General features: G+C 44.6%; 1 protein-coding gene across 1 annotated transcript in view; it reads right to left on the bottom strand.

The window, feature by feature from the left end:
* LOC121278821 (coiled-coil domain-containing protein 178) overlaps positions 1 to 20,383 on the bottom strand; it is a 211,184-nt gene that overhangs the window by 133,496 nt on the left and 57,305 nt on the right. Inside the window, exon 8 of the mRNA XM_041189276.1 lies at positions 14,097 to 14,317. Within this exon, the coding sequence (XP_041045210.1) occupies positions 14,097 to 14,317 (221 nt within the window). The remainder of the gene's footprint in view (positions 1 to 14,096; positions 14,318 to 20,383) is intronic.

Genomic DNA, 20,383 nt, shown 5'->3' with positions numbered 1-20,383 from the left:
CCTTCAGCAGAACTGAATGAATATTAGAAGAGGGGTGAAATATAAGATGATTTAAGGTGGAGGGGGGGAGAAGTTCGGGGGGTGGTGATGTGGCTGTATGGACAAGCAAGCAGTGATAGGAGCAGATAATCAAAAGATGTCACACACAAAGGAACAAAAAAGTGTTGAAGGTGGTGATATTATCTAAACGAATGTGCTAATTAAGAATGGATGGCAGGGTACTCAAGGTACAGCTCTAGTGGGGGTGGGGTGGAAAGACTAGCAGGGCATACAAGATTTTAAAAATAATGGAAATAGGTGGGAAAAGAAAAATCTATATAAATTATTGGAAAAAACAAAAGGAAGGGGGAAGAAACGGAAAGGGGGTGGGGATGGAGGAGGGAGCTCAAGATCTAAAGTTGTTGAATTCAATATTCAGTCTGGAAGGCTGTAAAGTGCCTAGTCGGAAGATGAAGTGCTGTTCTTCCAGTTTGCGTTGGGTTTCACTGGAACAGCGCAGCAAACCAAGGACAGACATGTGGGCAAGAGAGCAGGATGGAGTGTTAAAATGATAAGCGACAGGGAGGTTTGGGTCTTTCTTACGGACAGACCGCAGGTGTTCTGCAAAGCGGTCGCCCAGTTTACGTTTGGTCTCTCCAATGTAGAGGAGACCGCATTGGGAGCAACGAATGCGGTAGACTCAGTTGGGGTAAATGCAAGTGAAATGCTGCTTCACTTGAAAGGAGTATTTGGGCCCTTGGATGGTGAGGAGAGAGGAAGTGAAGCGGCAGGTGTTGCATCTTTGGCGTGCGCATGGGGAGGTGCCATAGGTAGGGGTTGAGGAGTAGGGGTGATGGAGGAGTGGACCAGGGTGTCCCGGAGGGAATGATCCCTACGGAATGCCGCCTGGGGGGTTGAAGGGAAGATGTGTTTGGTGGTGGCATCATGCTGGAGTTGGCAGAAATGGCGGAGGATGATCCTTTGAATGCGGGGGCTGGTGGGGTGATAAGTGGGGACAAGGGGGACCCTATCATGTTTCTGGAGGGAGGAGAAGGCGTGAGGGCGGATGCGCGGGAGATGGGCTGGACACAGTTGAGGGCCCTGTCAACCATCATGGGTGGAAAACCTTGGTTAAGGAAGAAGGAGGACATGTCAGAGGAACTGTTTTTGAAGATAGCATCATCAGAACAGATGCGACGGAGGCAACGGAACTGAGAGAATGGGATGGAGTCCTTACAGGAATTGGGGTGTGAGGAGCTGTAGTCGAGGTAGCTGTGGGAGTCGGTAGGCTTGTAATGGATATTGGTGGACAGTCTATTACCAGAAATTGAGACAGAGAGGTCAAGGAAGGGAAGGGAAGTGTCAGAGATGGACCATGTGAAAATGATGGAGGGTTGGAGATTGGAAGCAAAATTAATAAAGTTTTCCAGGTCCTGACAAGAGCACGAAGCAGCACCGAAGTAATCATCAATGTACCGGAGAAAGAGTTGTGGAAGGGGGCCGGAGTAGGACTGGAACAAGGAATGTTTCACATACCCCATAAAGAGACAGGCATAGCTGGGGCCCATGCGCGTACCCATAGCCACACCTTTTATTTGGAAGAAGTGAGAGGAGTTAAAGGAGAAATTGTTCAGTGTGAGAACAAGTTCAGCCAGACGGAAGAGAGTAGTGGTGGATGGGGATTGTTCGGGCCTCTGCTCAAGGAAGAAGCTAAGGGCCCTCAGACCATCCTGATGGGGGATGGGGTGTAGAGGGATTGGACGTCCATGGTGAAGAGGAAGCGATTGGGGCCAGGGAACTGGAAATTGTTGATGTGACGTAAGGTGTCAGAGGAATCACGGATGTAGGTGGGAAGGGACTGGACAAGGAGAGAGAGAAGGGAGTCAAGATAATGAGAAATGAGTTCTGTGGGGCAGGAACAGGCTGACACAATCGGTCTATCGGGACAGTTCTGTTTGTGGATTTTGGGTAGGAGGTAGAAGCGGGCCATCTGAGATTGGGCGACTATCAGGTTGGAAGCTGTGGGAGGAAGATCTCCAGAGGAGATGAAGTCAGTGACGGTCCTGGAAACAATGGCCTGATGTTCAGTGGTGGGGTCATGGTCCACGGAGAGGTAGGAGGAAGTGTCTGCGAGTTGACGCTCAGCCTCTGGTCTTACTTTCATTGGAGTTTAGAAGAATAAGATTTGATCTTATTGAAACATATAAGATGCTGAGGAGGTTTGACAGTGTTGATGCTGAGAGCATGTTTCCCTTTGTGAGGAATATAGAACTAGAGGGCACAGCTTAAAAATAAGGAGTGTCCCATTTGAGGAGGAATTTCTTTTTCAGAGGGTCTTTATTGTTTGGAATTCTCTGCCAGAGAGCAGTGGAGACTGGTCATTGAATATATTCAAGGCTGAGTTAGGTTTTTGATCGACAGTCAAGGCAGTCAAGTGTTATGGGGGCAGGCCAGGAAGTAGAGTTAAGGCCACAATTAGATCAGCCATGATCTTATTGAATAGCAGAGCAGGCTCGAGGGGCCAAATGGCCTACTCCTACGTCTGTTTCTTACGATCTTATTTGCCCAACTTTGTTCCATATTCCTTGATACTCTTAACAAAAAAGACAGAATAGTTCAGTATTAGGATCACAGTTCTTTTTGGTACTTGTCATAAAGATATTAACGTATATAATGTTATTGGAAATTATTTCAAATTAGACTTGTAGTAGGGTCTATGTCTGTGGGTGTGAGTATGCGTCGTAATTGGATTAATGCCAGCTAGTCTGGGTGCTTTAATGTACAGTAGTTTTGAGCTGTTAACAGTAAGTTAGAGGGTACATTTGCATTTTGTTGAATAAACCATTCAGAGACTAGGGGTGAAATCTTGCACCTAGTTAGGAGACACCAAGCAACATGTTTATATTACTAATAAAATTGGTACTATGAAAGGGTTTTTTGTTAGAAGAGGTGGAGTTCAATGGGCTTGGTGATTCTATGAGAATTTACATTCAAAGGGAAGGCTATGTATATACAGAAGAGTTCTGTGCATGCAAGTCAGAGACATGTATGTTCCAAGCCTGTAAGCCTACCATTGTGTCTGCAAAGGAACCAAATTGAAAGGATCCTAATTTTGAATTTGTAAGATAAAATGTGCTTTGCCTGGTGTCTGTTTAAGTATGGGTTATTGTTGCCTTGGGGAAGATTACCTGGGAGTGATTAATTTGGGGATTTGTTAAAGAATTATTATGGTAATAATTTGTAGACATGTGTATGTGTTTAATACCTTGTCAAATTAATAAATGTTTAATTTAATTAATATTAAAAAACCCCTGGAGGCTTGGTGGTTTCATTTCTGAATTCATAGTTGCATTTCAAACATGCCAATTGAAAATATTAGGTTATGACAGTTGTTTAAGATTTCCCTCTGGGATTTTAAATAACTCAGCCTTTGCCAACTGCTGTGTCATAACATATCTATTAATGACTTGTATTTGGGTTTACAGGCCATAATTTCAAATTTTGAAGGTGACATGAAACTCAGAAATGTAGAAAATAATGTGGAGGATAATAACAGACTTCAGGGAGACATCTGTCAAGATGGGCAGCCACATGACAGATGAAATTTAACATAGAGAAGAGTAAAGTGATAGACATTAGTAGGAAGAATGAGAAACAATATAAAATACATGGCACAATTTTAGAGAAAAAGCAGGAACAGAGAGACCTGAAGGTGCATGTGCAAAAATCTTTGAAGGTAGGAGGACAAGTTGACTGATGCAGCTGTGAAAAATGCATATGGAATCGTTGGTTTTATTAACAGAGGATCAGATTACAAAAGCAAGGAAGTACTTCCTTTTATGCAAAGCCTTTCCAAGATACTGGTTAGGCCTCAGATAGGGTATTTTGTTCATTATGGCATCTCACTTTAGAAAGATGTCAGGATCTAAGATAGAATGCAGAAGAGCTTTACTAAAATGGTACCAGAGACAAATGACTTCAATTATACAAGACTCCTGGAGAATCTGCAGTTTTTCTCCTTAGAGCAGATTAACAGGAAATTTAATAGAGGTGTTCAAAATAACAGGCAATCTTGATAAGAGTAAGTAACTGCTCCAATGCCAGAAATGTTGATTAGCAGGGGACACAGGTTTAAGGTTATTGGCAAAAGCATTGCCAATTGGCAGAGGATTTTTTTTAAGAACGCAGGTGAGTGATTGTGATCTGGACTGCACTGCCTGAAAGAGTATTGGAAGTAGGTTCAGTAGTAACTTTCATAAGGGAATTGGATAAATACTTGAAGGAAAATAATTACAGGATCATAGGGAAAGAGCAGGAGTGGGACTAATTGGATAACTTCTTCAAAGAGCTGCCACAGGGCAAAATCATTCTGCATCATTCTATGATCTATCCAATGATGGTCAGAAAATAAACCCTCTGGTTCCCCTCAAGATTCATCCCATCCTAGCCCCAGGTGCACATCATTCTCTAGTTTTCTCTCCTATCTCAGCTCATGTCCTATTTGAGTTCATCTTGTCTATGACATTCACCAGCATCTCCATTCCCACCAAAGCTAATCAGTCAACTTCCCTTCCTGGTCTCCATGTTAACTAATATTGTTAATGGCTCCCTCTCCTCAGGCACTCTTCCTTCTTCAAATTTGCAATCATAGCTCTTCACAAATCACCTTTTATCCTCTGTCTCTGCAAACTGCCATCCCATCTCCAACCCTTATTTCCTCTTTCGTCCTTAAACAAATTGCATCCCAAATCTATGCCCACTTTTTCTGCAATCCCCTACCCAATCAGGTTTCCATAGCTGCCACAGCACTGAAATAGCCCTTAATAAAGTCAGATATGACATCTTATGTGACTGTGACCATGGTAAACAATGCTTCCTCATTCTTCTTGACCTGTCTTCAGCTGGTAACATGGTTGACCACAACATCCTCCAACACTTCTGTCCATCAGCTGGAAGGAGCAGATCTTGCCTGGTTTAAATCTTATCTATGCATTTAAAGCTAGAAAATCACCTGCAACAGCTTTTCTTCCTGCTCCATAACCTTCGGAGTCCACCAAGGATCTATCTTTGTCCCCCTCCTATTTCTCATTTGTGATGCCTCCAGCATCTGAAAACACATCAGGTTCCCAACTCTACATCAGCCTTTCCACTGTATCTCATTTGTCATGCTGCTTTCCACCTCAATTTCCTCCAACTATATTGGGAAGAGTGGAGCCACTGATGCCGCCTCAAACTTTATTCCCTAACCAACAACTCCAGCCCTTCCCATGACAACCACCTGAGTTTGAACAAGACCTTTCATACCCCTGGTGTTGCATTTAACCCTGAGATGATCCACCAAGGCCATGTTCACATCAACACTAAGACCACCTCTGAAAAATCACCAGTCTCCACCCTGTCAGAGTTTGCATGCTGCTGAAACCATAATCTACACCTTTGCTCTCCTGAGTGACCTCCCATAATACACTTTCCAAAACCTTGAACACATCCAAAACTTTACTGCTGATATCTGAACTGGTAACAGGTCCCATTCACCCATCAAATCTGTGCTTGCTAACTGAAGGTGGCTTCAGGTCTAGCAATGCCTTGATTTTAAATTTCTCATTCTTTCCTCCATGGCCTTTCCCTTCCCTATTTCTGTAACTCCTTCAGGCCTACAACCCACCAGGATTTTGGTGCTCCTCCAATTATGGACTCATACGCATCCCCAATCTTAATTAATCCACAATTGGTAGCCATGCCTGCAACTGTCTGGCCCTAGGATTCTGAAATTCCCTCCCTAAGCCTCTTCGCTGCTCTTTCCTCCTTTAAGGCACTCCTTAAAAGCTAATTCCTGTCCTGATAACTCCTTATGTGATTAGATGTCAAATTCTGTTTGATAAAACTCCTCTGAAGCACCTTTACTACGTTAAAGACACTATAAAAATTCAAGTTGTTGTTGACCCAGCTAGCCTATTGCTCAAAATTGTGATACCTTGTGCATCACAATATAGATGCTCCCCACCTAATTCAAAATCTATCAATCTCTGTGTTGAAAATTTCATTTGACCCAGCATCTTAAAAGAAGAGTGTTCCAGATTTCCATGACCACTCATGAAAACTTGTTACCTAATTTCACTTCTAATTGGCCTAAGTCTAATGTTAAGATTATGTCGCCTTGTTTCTCTGCATCCACCCCATTGAATACCTTTACTATTTTAAACACCTTGATAAGCTCACCTCATAACCTTCTAAACTCAAGGTAACATGTCCTCATAATTTAACTCTATAAGCCCTGGTATATTCTGGTAATTCAACACTGTACCCCTTCCAAGGTCAATATACCTTTCTCGTGACTTGGTGCCCAAAACCAAATGTTGTACTCCATAAGTGCTGTGACTAGCATAATTTCCTCTATTGTTTTCCAAACCCTGTGAGATAAAGACCAGCACTGCATAAGGTTATCCGGATGTTTTTAGTGCACTAGCTTTAGGGGTTTGTGTACATGGATACATAAATCCCTTTGATCCTTCATAATTTTTAAGCCGTAATTTTAAGTCAGTGGGATTTTATGGTCCCGCTGAAGTCAATGGAGTTTAGAATGGCTCGCTGCATTTTATGGCCCTGTCCCCACCGCAGGGAGCCATACAATTCCAGCCACAGGCTTCCCCCATTAAGAAATATTTTTATTTGTCTCTTGGTCCAAAATGGATGACTGCACTTTAAACTGACCTAAAGCTACCCAAGATTGGCCAAAAAAAATGAAAATCTTGAAATCAATTTGAGTACTTTCACCAAACTGGTATACAATAACGTGACGAAGGAGGCCAAAATTCAAATTCATTAAAAAAAAGGCAAGAGTTTATTTAATTCTTCAACAGCCTCATTATAACAGCAAAAATATACTTTTTCAGTGGCAAGTTTACAAAAACTGCATTGTAACACACAAACTGTGTTATGTAATTTTCATCACTGAAATGTTTGCGATGTCAGGGACACCATGAAAAGAATATGAAATGAACTAACTTTAATCATATCCCATTGTAATCATCTAAATGGGAATGTTATCAAAAGGATGAGCAGACACTCTACTTCAAAAATGAAATAAACAGGAAGATTCAGGAATTCACTTTAGCTTCTCCCTGATCCTGATTACGGCCGTTATGTGCTCGTACACCGGTCATAACGACCGTTATCATGGTTTTGCTAGTCTTGTATCTAGGCAGTCTTTTGTGACACATCCACATCTTTTTTCAAGGTTACATTATCACATTATTTTCCTTTCAGATTGTTTGTTTCAATTGCCTTCTAATGAATTATTTTAATTGCATTACAGTTCATTTTAGATGTCACATACTGGTGTCCATCTTTGATGAAAATTAGAGTAGAAGAATAATTGAATCATCACAAAGAGAGTATTACTTCAATGTGCACGTTATCTCAGTTTATCATATATATTCCATCAAACGATAAAACAATTCTAATGTCTCCAACATTTACATCTGCTCAATTTTAAATTTAACCATTAAAATGTCTCCAGTATTGAAGAAACATTCATGCCTGAAGGTATTAAAGCTTTAAGGGTGTTGAAAAAGTAAAAAAAAAACCTCAAAAGTAAAAACGTTTAACATAATAGGTAATGCTGACCTTCATTGACCTTAGCTAAAACCAGGATGGCTGTCCCAGACTCTTAAAGATTTTCAGAGAGGGGTTTCCTGAGCACATCCAGAGTAAGCTTCAAGTTGCTCAGCAGACAGACAGTAATTAGAGCAGACAAGCTTGCATAGGCAAAAGACATAACACTGTATTTCCTGAAAGTGACTGACCAGGCACCAGAAACAGCTACGCATGCACACATGGCTCTCATTGCATCCACTGTTATGTGTGCAATTTCTTCCGCCACTGACATCATTGGTGTGCACCTTTGACATGTTGGTGCCGCTACTTGTTTGCGTCTGTACGAGCGGTGATGCCATTCACTCAGCTGCTCCCTCTGGCACGTCCTGTCCACACTGAGCACTCACCAGCCCTATCCCGAGCCCTTGCCTCTTGTCTGCAGCTGGGTCTGCTCCCTCCACTGCTCTGAGCCCTTGTCAGCCCTTTCCTGAAACCTTGCCATGCGGTGCTCCTGTCTCTCACTGTCTAGCCACAGTCCATATGCAATGGTGATAATCAGGATGCCCCCACCCACTGCCACCCTCAGCCCTCCCGTGTCTCACTAAATGCATGGCAATCTTAATATCTTTTACCCTACAATCAGTTTTTGCAAAACTCAATTTATAATGCAGGCAATTATATAGCTTAAGTACATGTGAACAGTCTGGGAAATAACATCCCCTGCAAAGTTTCACCTTGTAAGCAGAGTTTACTGACTACCATTTGGATTGCTTCTATAGGAGCTAACATACACTTCAATACAGAGCGAATTCCATAAATCTGCTTCAGTTTTTCTACAGATCTGCTGTATTAGAGTTCTTCAGCTGCTGGCTTTGATGTCACTGGCAGTTCAACTGCTTGTGATGGAAATGCACCCTTTGCAGTTGTGGCATCACCAAACTCAGTAAAGACATAAATAGAATGGCTCAACTAAGTAGTACTCTACCCTTTGACTCAGGCAGTCATGGATTTAAATTCCATTCCAGGTCTTAAACACATATCCAAGGTATTGAGGGAGTGCTGCATTGTTTAGATGGGGTATCTTTCAGACAATGCCAGGTTGGGGTGCCCTTTGTAAAATTTGTTTATCACTGACTGTTGCATGTGTAATACACACTGGCATCAGTATTTGCAGGAGCTTGAAAATTAAACCAGCAGTCCTTGAAGGGAACTCTGAAAGTTATTACCAGAAAGGTAAGTTTGAACTTGATCACTTTTCTTATTGTGAAGCTGGGAGTCTGCTGGCTACCACTAATGCCTCTTCACCCACACTCTCCTTACATATTTGGCAGATATACGAGGTAGCGCATCTCAGTGCCTCCCAGGAGCTGCCTCTAGTGCTGCAATCGGCATATATTGCTTGTCAATAATAAACAAATGAGGCTAGAAACCCAGTTTCCTGTTCCTGCCACTAGCTTCTATAGGCGCATGCAACATGTGCAGCACTGGGATGATGCCCTAATGTGAGTGTGATCCAATTTTTATGGCAAGATAAATAGATGTAGAAGATCCGTTGCCCTATGTAAAGAACAGCAAGGAACTCTCCTGGTATCCTGATCAACATTCTTTTCTCAACCAAAAACTGCACTTATCAGTATTTTGATTCGCTGTTACACAGGTTAGCTCCTGCAACAGTGATAATATTTCAAAAGTAATTGTGTGTGAAGGATACTAAGATTGCACAAGGACCTGGAAGTGCCATACAGATGTAGGTTCTTCCTTTATGCCATGAAATAACTTATGAAATAAAGATATCCCCCATTAAAATGCATTCTAAAGAGCATGTTTGTTCTAGTGCAGTTTTCAAATTAAGGAAAATTCCCCAATAGTGCTGCTGCCACTTTTATTTTAGCATGGTTTCTGAGTCCTTTTTTAAAACAAACTGCCACTCGCCGCCTCCCTCTTCAACCCTCCAAATTAATGTGTCTTCCGCTTGCCAACCCTCCTGCTTGCTGCCTCTCCTGCCTGTCGACCCTCCTGCTCATCAACTCCCTCCCCGACCCTTCTGCTCACTGACCTGTGTTCCATTCCCCCACTTGCTGCCTCTCCAGACTCACCACCTCCTTCCCCGACCTGCCCTCTCGCCGACCCTCCTACTCATCGCCTCTCCCAACTTGCTGCCTCCCTTCCCGATCTTCGCACTCACCAGCTGTCCTACTTCACCACCTCTCCCACCCTCCAACCCTCCTGCTCTTTGCCTCCCTCCCCAACCTCCCTACTCAATGACCTTATTGCTTGTCGCTTCCCTTCCCAAGCCTCCAACTTGCTGCCACTCCTGCATAACAATCCAACTGCTCCTTCCCTTCCAATCCCAGCTCTTCTCATTCCCTCACTCGTTCCTTCCCAGTCACTACCCCACTCCCAAGCCCTCAATCACAGCGAGGATTCAGGAGAGGGAAACGGCAAACGAGAGGAAACAGCAGAGGAGCTGAGTGGGGCCAAAAACCAGCGAGAGAAAGCGAGTTCTCAGAGAAGCTGAACAGGGCTCTCTATATTACACAGTTTGTGTGTTCTGTGCCGCTTTCAGAAACAAAAATCGAGATGTGACATGACAGGAAAGTCACAAGTTGATAGGCTGGTGAGTATTGCTCCTTAGGGACTGAGTCTAAATGACTGGCAGGTTAAAAACTGTAAAAATATTAAGTATTAATAATAAGTAGCAATTAGCAAGTGGTGAACCTTATCTTTTATTTTATATAAGGTTTATAACTACTATTAAAGTGTGTTAAGTGTTAGTAAGGTTTATCAGTATTAGTAAGGTTTATTAATAATTGTAAAGTTTATTAGCAGTAGCATGGTTAACTAATAAATATCGAAATGGCAGGGCTGCTATGACCTCTAGAATGCACATTTTGTGCTATGTGGAAACTCCAGGACGTTTTCCATAACCTAAGAATCATTTGTGCAGGAAGTGTAGTCAGTTGCAGCAGCTTGAGATCCGGGTTTTGGAACTTGAGCAGCAGCAGACATCACTGTGGCGCAGTCATGAGGTTGATATGGTCACCCTGCAGTTTAAGAGTATGCAAGGAGAGAGGGAATGGGTGATGAATAGGCAATCAAAAAGGAACAGACAGGTAGTGCAGGAGTCCCTGGAGTGCACCCCACTCTCCAACCAGTGTTCAGTTTTGAACACTGATGAGAGTGATAGTTCATCTGAGGATTGCAGCAAGATCCAAGTCCATGGCACCACAGATGGCTCAGCTGTGCAGAGGTATAAAAGGAAGGCTGGAACAGCAATAGTATTCACTTGCACATGGTACTAGGAGTAATCCAGAGGTTACTACTTTTGAGGTCCTGCTTGCTAATTTCCTACCTAGCGCTCTAAATTCTGACTGCAGGACCACATCCCTTTTTCTGCATATTTCAGTCATATGAATGTGGACCACGACTGCTGGCTGTTCACTCTCCCCTCTTTGAGTGCTCTGCAGCTGTTCAGTGACATCCTTGACCCTGGCATTAAAGAGGCATTGCTCGATGTAGTCTATAGACCACCAACTAGTGAGAAGAATGTAGAGGAACAAATTTGCAAGGAATTAACAGGGAGGTACAAAAATTATAGAGTAGTAATAATGGGGTACTTTAATTACCTGACTATAGACTGGGATAGTAGTTGTGTAGAGGACAGAGAGTTCCTAGAGTGTATTCAGGAAAATTTTCGACAGCAGTATGTTTCTACTCCAATGAGAAAGAAGGCACTACTAGACTTGGTTCTTGGGAATGAGCTGGGCCAAGTGGATCAAGTGTCAGTAGGAGGACCTTGACGGAACAGTGATCATTGTATCATAAGGTTTAGGTTGACTATGGAAAAGGACAAAGAACAATGTGGAGTAACATTACTGGGAGAAAACCAACTTCACGGGGTAAGAACGGATCTGGGCTGAATAAATTGGAGTCAAAGGTTGGCTGGGAAAATGTAGCTGAACTATAGGCTACCTTCAAAGAAGAGATAGTTTGGGCATATTGAAGGTAAATTCCCTTGAAAGGCAAAAAGAGGGCAAAGAAATCGAGAGCTCCCTGGATGACAAAAAAGATAGAAGTTAAGATAAAGATGATAAAGTGTTCTTCTGATAGATGTCAGGTAGAAAATACAATTGTAAACCAGGATGAATGTAGAAGGTTCAGAGGAGAAGTGAAAAAGCAAATGAGAGAAGCAAGTGGGAATGTGAAAAGAGATTGGCAGGTGACATAAAAGGGAATCCCAAAGTCTTCTATAGGCATATAAATAGTAAAAGGGGTAGTAAAAGAAAGAGTAGGGCTGATTAGGGAACAAAAAGAGGATTTACGCATGAAGGTGGAGAGGTGGGGGATAGCTGAGGTACTAAATGAATACTTTATGCCTGCCTTTACCAAGGAAGAAGGTGCTACCCAGGCAGTGGTGAAAGAGAAGGTAATTTGGACAATAAAAGGGTTTAAAATTGATAACAGGGAGGTTTTGGATAGGTTGTGTGTGCTTAAAGTTGATAAGGTGCCAGGACTGGATGAGATGCATCCAAGGATACTGAGGGAAGTGAGAGCAGAAATTGTGGGGGCACTGGCCATAATTTTTCAGTCTTCCTTATACTCTAGGGTGGTTCCAGAAATCTGGAGAATTGCAAACGTTACGCCCGTGTTCAAAAAATGGTTTAAAGATAAGCCCAGCAACTACAGGCCAGCCAGTTCAACTTCGGTGGTGGGGAAATTTCTAGAAACAATAATTCGGGACAGAATTAATAGTCACATGGACAAATGTGAGTTAATTAAGGAAAGTCAGCAGGGGTTTCTTAAGGGAAAATCATGTTTAACTAATTTGTTGGAGATTTTTGAAGAGGGGGATGATGAGGACAATGCTGTTGATGTGGTGTACATGAACTTCCAAAGGCATCTGATACAGTCCCCCACAACAGCCTTGTGAGAAAAGTTATGGGTCATGGAATAAAAGGGACAATAGCAACACAGATACAAAATTGGCTGAGTGACAGGAAATAAAAGAGTAGCGGTTAATGGATGTTGTTTGGTCTGGAGGAAGGTTTGTAGAGTCAGTGTTGGCACACTTGCTTTTCCTGATATCTATTAATGGTCTAGACCTTGGACCACAGGGCACAAATTCAAAACTTGTGGATAATACAAAATTTAGTAGCATTGTGAACTGAGAGCGGGATAGTGCAGAATAGCAAAATGACATAGGTAAGATGCTGGAATGGGCAGACAGGCGGCAGATGAAATTCACTGTGAAGAAATCTGAGGTGATTTATTTTGATAGGAAGAAAATGGAGAAACAATATCAAATAAAGGATACAATTCTAAAGGGGGTGCAGGAGCAGAGGGACCTGGGTGTATCTAGAAGTCATTGAAAGTGGCAGGACAGGTTGAGAGAGTGTAAATAAAGCATATAGTATCCTAGGCTTTATTAATAGAGGCATAGAGTACAAGAGCAAGGAGGCTATGCTGAACTTACATAAGATACTAATTTAGCCTCAGCTGGAGTATTGTGTCCAGTTCTGGGCACCCGCCTTTAGGAAGGATATGAAGGCATTGGAGATGGTGCAGAAAAGATTCACAAGAATGGTTCCAGGGATGAGGGACTTCAGTTATGAAAATAGACCAGAGAAGTTGGGATTGTTTTCCTTGGAGAAAGGAAGGCAGAGAGGAGATTTAATAGAGGTATTCAAAATCATGAGGGGTCTCGACAGAGTAGATAAGAAGAAAGGATCAAGAATGAGAGGGCACAAATTTAAAGTAATTGGGAAAGAAATAAAAGCAATGAGAAAAAAAAATTTCACGCAGCGAGTGGTTAGGGTCTGGAAAGAACTGCCTGAGAGTGTGTTGGAGGCAGATTAAATCAAAACATTCAAAGGGGAATTAGACTGTTATCTGAAAAGGAAAAATGTGCAGGGTTACAAGGAGAAGGCGAGAGACTGGCACTAAGTGAATTGCTCATTCCAAGATCTGGTGCAGACACAATGGACTGAATGCTCTTCTTATGTGCTGCAACAATTCTCTGCTTCTGAGGCAAGGATTGATGAGCAGAAGGGCTGGAAGGGAAGCAGCAAGCGGGAGAGAACTGCAGAGAAAAGTAGCAAGTGTGAGGATCAGCGAGTAGGAGGGCCAGGAAGGAAGTGGAGAGTAGGGGGGTCGGCGGGGAGGCAGTAAGTGATGGATGCAGTGAGCTGGAAAGGTAGCGAGAAAGAGAGAGCAGGAGATAAGTTGAAAGAGTTTAGTACTGAAGTCATTAAGAGTAAGTTATTAAAAATTAATAAGAAGATTTTTTGAGCCAGTTAGGTTCAAGGTGGCAAATAGGCTCTTCATGTAAAATTTACAGGTCAGAAACGTAAACCCATCCTTATTACATGTTTTCTTATGGGAAAGTGATTTTCATTTAGCACACTTTTTTTTAGGAACACATTAGGAATGTAAAACAAGGAAGGGATAGTTGTATAGCATCCAATGCATTAAACAGTATTAGGCTCATTTCATTATATCTAAGATTGTTTCATGATAAGTACCTTTTTTTGTTGCGCTACAACATCATTAATAATGTTCCATTCCAAATCCAGCTTTTCCTCCAGTTGATCTTCAAGTTTTTCCATTAAGTTTATTTCTTCCTGTAGTTTCTGGTTCAGTACTTCTGCATCGGCGATTTGATTTTGTAGATTTTTTAAATGATATGCTTTGACCTCAACATGCCACTGTAATTCATATATATCCTGTGAGCATAGCTCATGCTCTGTGTAAGAAAAGGATACGCAATTTCAGTTAAAAGAACAGAAAATGTTGGTAATGTATAGAAGGTAGATTAGCTTCTGGAATTGGAATATTCAGGTTTACTGCTTAATCATAAACAACATAGTGAGATGGAGAAGTCCATTCTATTGCAGTGACAAGAATAACTCAGGATATGTCCAAGAGAAGAAAGGTGAATGGAGAACAAACAAGTCAAAAACTCAGAGATAAAAACAGAGCAAGTTCTGTCGAAGGGTCATGAGGACTCGAAACGTCAACTCTTTTCTTCTCCGCCGATGCTGCCAGACCTGCTGAGTTTTTCCAGGTAATTCTGTTTTTGTTTTAAGTCAAAAACTCAAATCGCTTAACTACTTTTCACAAAGAAGTCATTAGTGGATATAATGGCCAGCAACTTCCAAGCTCCGGGACATAACTGGGGAGTACCCAAAGATGGGCTGGGTAATCACCCCCTGCAAGTCCTCAGGTAAGGATTGCATGGCAATTGCCTGGGAAGTTCAAACTTCCATTGGACAATTGCCCTGCAACTGCAATCATCTGAAAGTATGATTTAAATCACAAACTTCAGATGGTTCTGACTGTCTTAACAGAATAGTTATCCAAGAAAAGTTAGACAAATTAAAACCACTTCTAACTCCTGCGTAACCATAGTACTGTTTCCCCACCTCCATGCACAGAACCTCCACGGGACTCTCCCCGCAGCTTGGCCACTTGATCCTCCCCCAGTGACCACCCACCCAGGTAACCATACCCCGACCGACCATCCAACCCCAACCACCCCCCACCACCCCCCCACCCCCACCACCAACCACCCGACACCCCACCACTGATGACCCAACCTTCCCAACCAACCGACCCCCACTAACCAACAGACCCCCACTTCACACCCCCACTGACCACCTGACCTCACCCCCCCACTGACCATCCAATCTCGCCCCACTGACCAACTGACACACGCTCACCTCCATCCCCCCACCCAACCAACTGACACCCCACCTGACCAACCAACTCCTCCTCCCACCCTCCCCAATCCTACCCACTTACCTTACAAACTAATCTTCTCCCTGGCTTCTGAAAGTGGCTGAACCTTTAAATTTACCTGCCTGTGTGGTTTCCTTACCTCTGACTCGCCAGCAATTGACTGAAGACCTCAGGTACGTGCTGCACTACACGGTTCTCGCCTGGCCTGAGTCAGAAGGTTGGGCGAGAAAAGAATGGCTGGATTTCCAGGTAAGAAATGAGGAGCAGAGTGGCAATCCATTGAACCATGGCACCATAGAAAAGGTACGGCGCAGAAAGAGGCCATTCAGCCTATCATATCTGTGACGGCTGAAGGAGAAAAAATAAAAAACTGGCTGCTAATTCTAATCCCACCTTCCAGCGCCTGTACCATAGTCTTGTAGGTTACATCACTTCAGGTGCAGATCCAGGTACCTTTCAAATGAGTTGAGGGTTTCTGCTTCCATCACCAAACCAGGCAGCAAATTCCACACACTCCCATCTGAGTGAAGAAATTTTTCCTCATGTCCCGTCTAATCCTTCTTCCAATCACCTTAAATCTGTACCCCCTGGTAACTGACCTCTCTGCTAGGGGAAACAAAGCTGGGAGGCAATCTCTGCCTATTCTATCTAGGCCCCTCATAATCTTGTAGACCTCAATCAGGTTATCCCTCAACCTCCTCAGTTTCAAGAAAAACAACTCCAGCCTATCCAATCTTTCCTTAGAGCTGCAATTTTCAAGCCTTGGCAACAATCTTATAAATCTCCTCTGTACTGACTCCAGAACAATTATGTCCTTCCTGTAATGTGGCAAACAGAACTGTACACAAAATTCCAGCTGTGGCCTACCCATTTCTAATCTATGTGTATGTGTGTTGTGTTTGTATTATTTTTCCTCGCACTTAGCAACTAATAAACTCACTCTTTCTTTGACTCAAGAGAGCCTGGTTAAATTGGCTCCTTTTAAAATATAAATACAGTTGGACTAGGAAAAGGTATCCATGAGGGACAGGATCCTTACTAAATTAATTTTGTTGCGACCCTAGCGAGCTGGCGCTTGTATCATCCTTGCTCCCACCCTGGCTGCAGGTCAGTCGTGCTCAGTGTCTCACTGCATATAGATCCTACCTTTACATTGTTTTCTAAATTATGCACAGTGTCAAAATCTGGTCTAATGGCTGCAAGTAAGAAATCAAGTGACCCTATTACTACCAAATTGCTGACTACCAAACTTCCTTTCATGGGCCCTGACTTAGCTTATGTTGTTAATTATTCCCTCTCCTCATGTACTCACTCCCTTCCCTTCAAATCTGATGTCTTCACCACTCTCATCAAATAATCCAAAATTGATCCCTCTGTCCTTGCAAGCTCCCACCCATCTTCAACTACCTTTTCCTCTCCATAGTCCTTGAATGTGTTGTCATTTCACAAATCCAAACCTAACTTTCCCAGAACTCCATGTTTGAATCCCTCTAATCAGGTTTCTGCCACTACCACTGCACTGAAATGTTCTTTCAAGGTCCAAACCTATGTGACTGTAACCACTTACACTGTCCCTCCTCATCTTTTTCAACCTGTTGGTAGTCTTTGACACAGTTCACTACACCATCTTCCTCCAGTGAATGTCCTCTGTGATCCAGCTTTAGGTAGAGAATCACCTGCAATGGCTTCTTTTCCAAGCTCCTGCACCATTATCTCTGGAGCCGCCAAAGAATCTATCCTTGGCGCACTCCCATTTCTCACCTACATGCTGCCCCTTGGTGGAATCATCCAAAATCAGAATTTTAGTTTCCACATATTGGGCAGAATTTTATGTTTGTCAACCGGAGAGGCCTGACCCAATCAGTGGTGGGCGCGGAGCCAATCTCTGCCAGCAAAACGGGCCATGCCGCCATTTTGCGCGGGAGGGCCAATTAAGGCCCGCCCAGCACATTGCAGATTCCTGTGTACAGCGGGAATTTCAAATGTGTGGCAGGCGTGTACAGATGGCCCGTTCCAATGGCAGTCTGTATAAAGGCCAGGCAGCCTCCTTTGGGCTGTTCACCATGGCCAGCGACCAGTCAGCACAGCCGGCTCTAGAAGAGGGCAGAGCAGAGGAGGGGGGCAGGCTGCAGGGTAGGCCAGCGGGGGGGGGGGGGCCAATGTGCCGCGCAGTTCTCTGATGCCTGCCTTGCTGCCCTCCTCAGAGGTTGCAGAACGTCGGGAAGTCTTGTTTCCCGAGGGTGGGAGAAGGAGGGTCCCCATGTTACCAAGCAGGCCTGGCAGCAGATGGCGGAGGTCTTGAGCTTTCAAGATGCTGTGCGGCAGACAGGAACCCAGGGCCACAAATGCTTCAATGATTTGTTGTGCTCTGGAAGGGTGAATACCATGTCGGCCTTGGCCATTTTACCCAGCAGGTAGTCTTAGCCTTTGAGGCCCCACCCCGCCCCCCACATCTTAGTATTGTTACTGCATTGGGCATTTGGCGCACGCTGGGTGGGCAAACAGATAGTGACCACACTTACATCAGCCTTACTGGTTGAGGAGAAGATGGGTTCTCCCCGCAACATATGTTGGTGTTTGTCGTATTTGAGTAGTCTGCGGGCAACCTGCAGGGGAGGCAGTTAGGCACATACTCAGAACTCCAAGACATGTCTAATTGATGTTGATGAGATGGTGGAAGGGGGGCCTCAAGGTGTCATGGCCAAGAGCCATCTGCTGGCCTCGGCGCCGCACATAGTTGCGCCTCCTTGCCATGGGCGCTAAGACCCATATGTTATTCAAAGTGATGGACGCCAAATGTGTCCAAGTTGGCCACTGGGGGAGGTGGTTGGGAGCAGCTGTACTATCTTCTGGTGACTGATCACCAGTAGTGTGGACAGGAGCCACTGGAGGCCTCAGATGGACCACTGTGGTTGGGGTGAGGCGTGCGTATGCAGAGTACATGGGCGATCAAGCCCAATAAATGCTTTTCTATGTTCTGCAGGCAAAAATAGAACAAAAAAGCCAGGAGCGTTTGCAGACTGGTGGTGGCCACGCCATGCTGCAGCGCCTCACTACCTATGAAGAGCAGGCCATGGAGATGGGGAGGAGACAAGTGGCCAGGTCGGCAGGTGTCGGTGAGGCTGGGATGCAGTGGCCAGGTATTTGAGGCCCACAGTCCCATCCACTCTGTCTTCCCACCATACAAAGCACTTATGATTGCTGCAATCGTTTATACAGCAAAACTGCTCATTCACAGGCTGATACAGTCGGACATGTGGGTCATACACAAAGGTCCATTGGTCCCTTGAGGATGCGGATCTCTAGAACCTTCCAAAATCACCTTATCCTATTTGTGACCACTATCCCCATGGCCTAACATGCCATGACATCGCTGCTGCACATCCAAAGACTTATTGCACCTTAGGAGGGTTTGTACCTCCACCACCCTTTCAGCCAGTGCATCCCATATTACTCTGTCCAAAAGATCATCAGCACCTCACCTGTCAACCTCATGGTATTCAACTTAAATAAAAGCCACCAGGTTAGTCATCCCTGCGCCAAGGGGAAATGTTGCCTTCTGTCCACCCGTTCTATGCCCTTCATAACGGTATGAAGGTCAGTAATGTGACCTGTCAATCTCCTGTGCTCCACGGCAAAGGTCGCAAGTGTCTGCAATGTTTCCTCATCACTCCAACTCTCCAAGCCAGCATGCATCCTAGTCAGGAACCACTGCACTCTGTCCACTCCAAAGCCATCTGTCCCTTGAAATGCATGTCACAACTGAACGCAGAAGTGTAGCTGTGGCCTCGACAGCGTTTTCTGCACTTGCAACATGACCTCCCTTTTCCTACATTCTATTCCTCGGCTAATAAAGACAAGTCTGGCTTTTACCTTGTTAAACACCTTATGTTCCTGTTCTGCTACCTTAACGGGTCTGCCAGCAAGGTCCCTGTAACTGTCCTGACTTTTCATGGTCCTACCATTACTCATGTATTCCCGTACCTTGTTTGTCTTGCCCAAGTGCTTAACCGTACACTTAACCACATAACATTCCATGTGGCATTCCTTAGGCCATCTGACCAGCCTGTCTGTATGTGCGTGTAATGTTTGGGCCTCCTCTTCACTATTTACTACCCCACCAATGTTGGTCTCCTTACGTTCTTGAAGGTTGAGCGCATTGAGCCTGAGGGGGAAAGGGATGAAAGGTGTTACTGACTGAACGCTAACTGATGCACTGTCCTTGTTGTTAACTTCAGCATCACCACCGCATGGCCGCCAGGACAAAGTCCAGAGCCCCTCTTCCACACCTGAGGGGCGTCACTTGCAACTTGCGTCACATCATTTCAGTGAGCCAGGCACCAGCGCAGCGTCTACCATATCGGTGAGGATTATAACGTCGGCTAGTGTCCCACAGCACAGTGGAGAGGGCACTTCACAATCGCTGGAGGAGATGGCACAGACAGATAGCGCCAGCAGCCAGAGGACTGCAGGGGACCAGGCACATGCTGAGTCGAGCAGTGATGAGGTGCCTCTGGAGATGTACGCCATGCAGCAGCTGCAGGCCAAGCGGCCGGGTGCGCGGGAGCATCTGGCAGGGTTGTATGAGGGTGTACTTCACTTGGTCTCTGTGGTGGAGGAATCCAGGCAGAGTGTCAGTGATGGCATGAAACTCAGAACAGAGCTTCAGGCTCCCTCCATTGAGAGATTGGCGACTCTCATGGAGAAGGGCTTCAATTGGATTGAGAATCTTCTGATTGGGTTACGCTCTGACCTGCAAGCCCGCACAGCGCTAATGGCTACAGGTGGTCATTCGCAATGTGGGAGATGTTCTGGGCACCAAATGTCGCCACTCATTGCCCATCCATCTGCGGTAAGTAGTGAGGTCCAATGCGACCTCACGTCGCGCAGCAGCTGCCTGTCATCACTGTGAGCTCCTCTCAGGGCGCTCCGGATGAGGGCAGCAGCTCCTCCGCCCCTCTGCCAGTGACCGTTGCATCCGTTCAGGCTGCGACAATTGGGGAGGTGCCAGTTCTGGAACTGGCCACTCCCTCCCAGGCGGGGCCAGCACAGGCTGCACGGGCCAGAGGAC

Source organism: Carcharodon carcharias, chromosome 6 (assembly GCF_017639515.1).
Source record: "Carcharodon carcharias isolate sCarCar2 chromosome 6, sCarCar2.pri, whole genome shotgun sequence".
NCBI classification, from domain to species: Eukaryota; Metazoa; Chordata; class Chondrichthyes; order Lamniformes; family Lamnidae; genus Carcharodon; species Carcharodon carcharias.
Note: the sequence above shows the minus strand (reverse complement) of the source record. Positions and strands in the feature narration are given on the sequence as shown.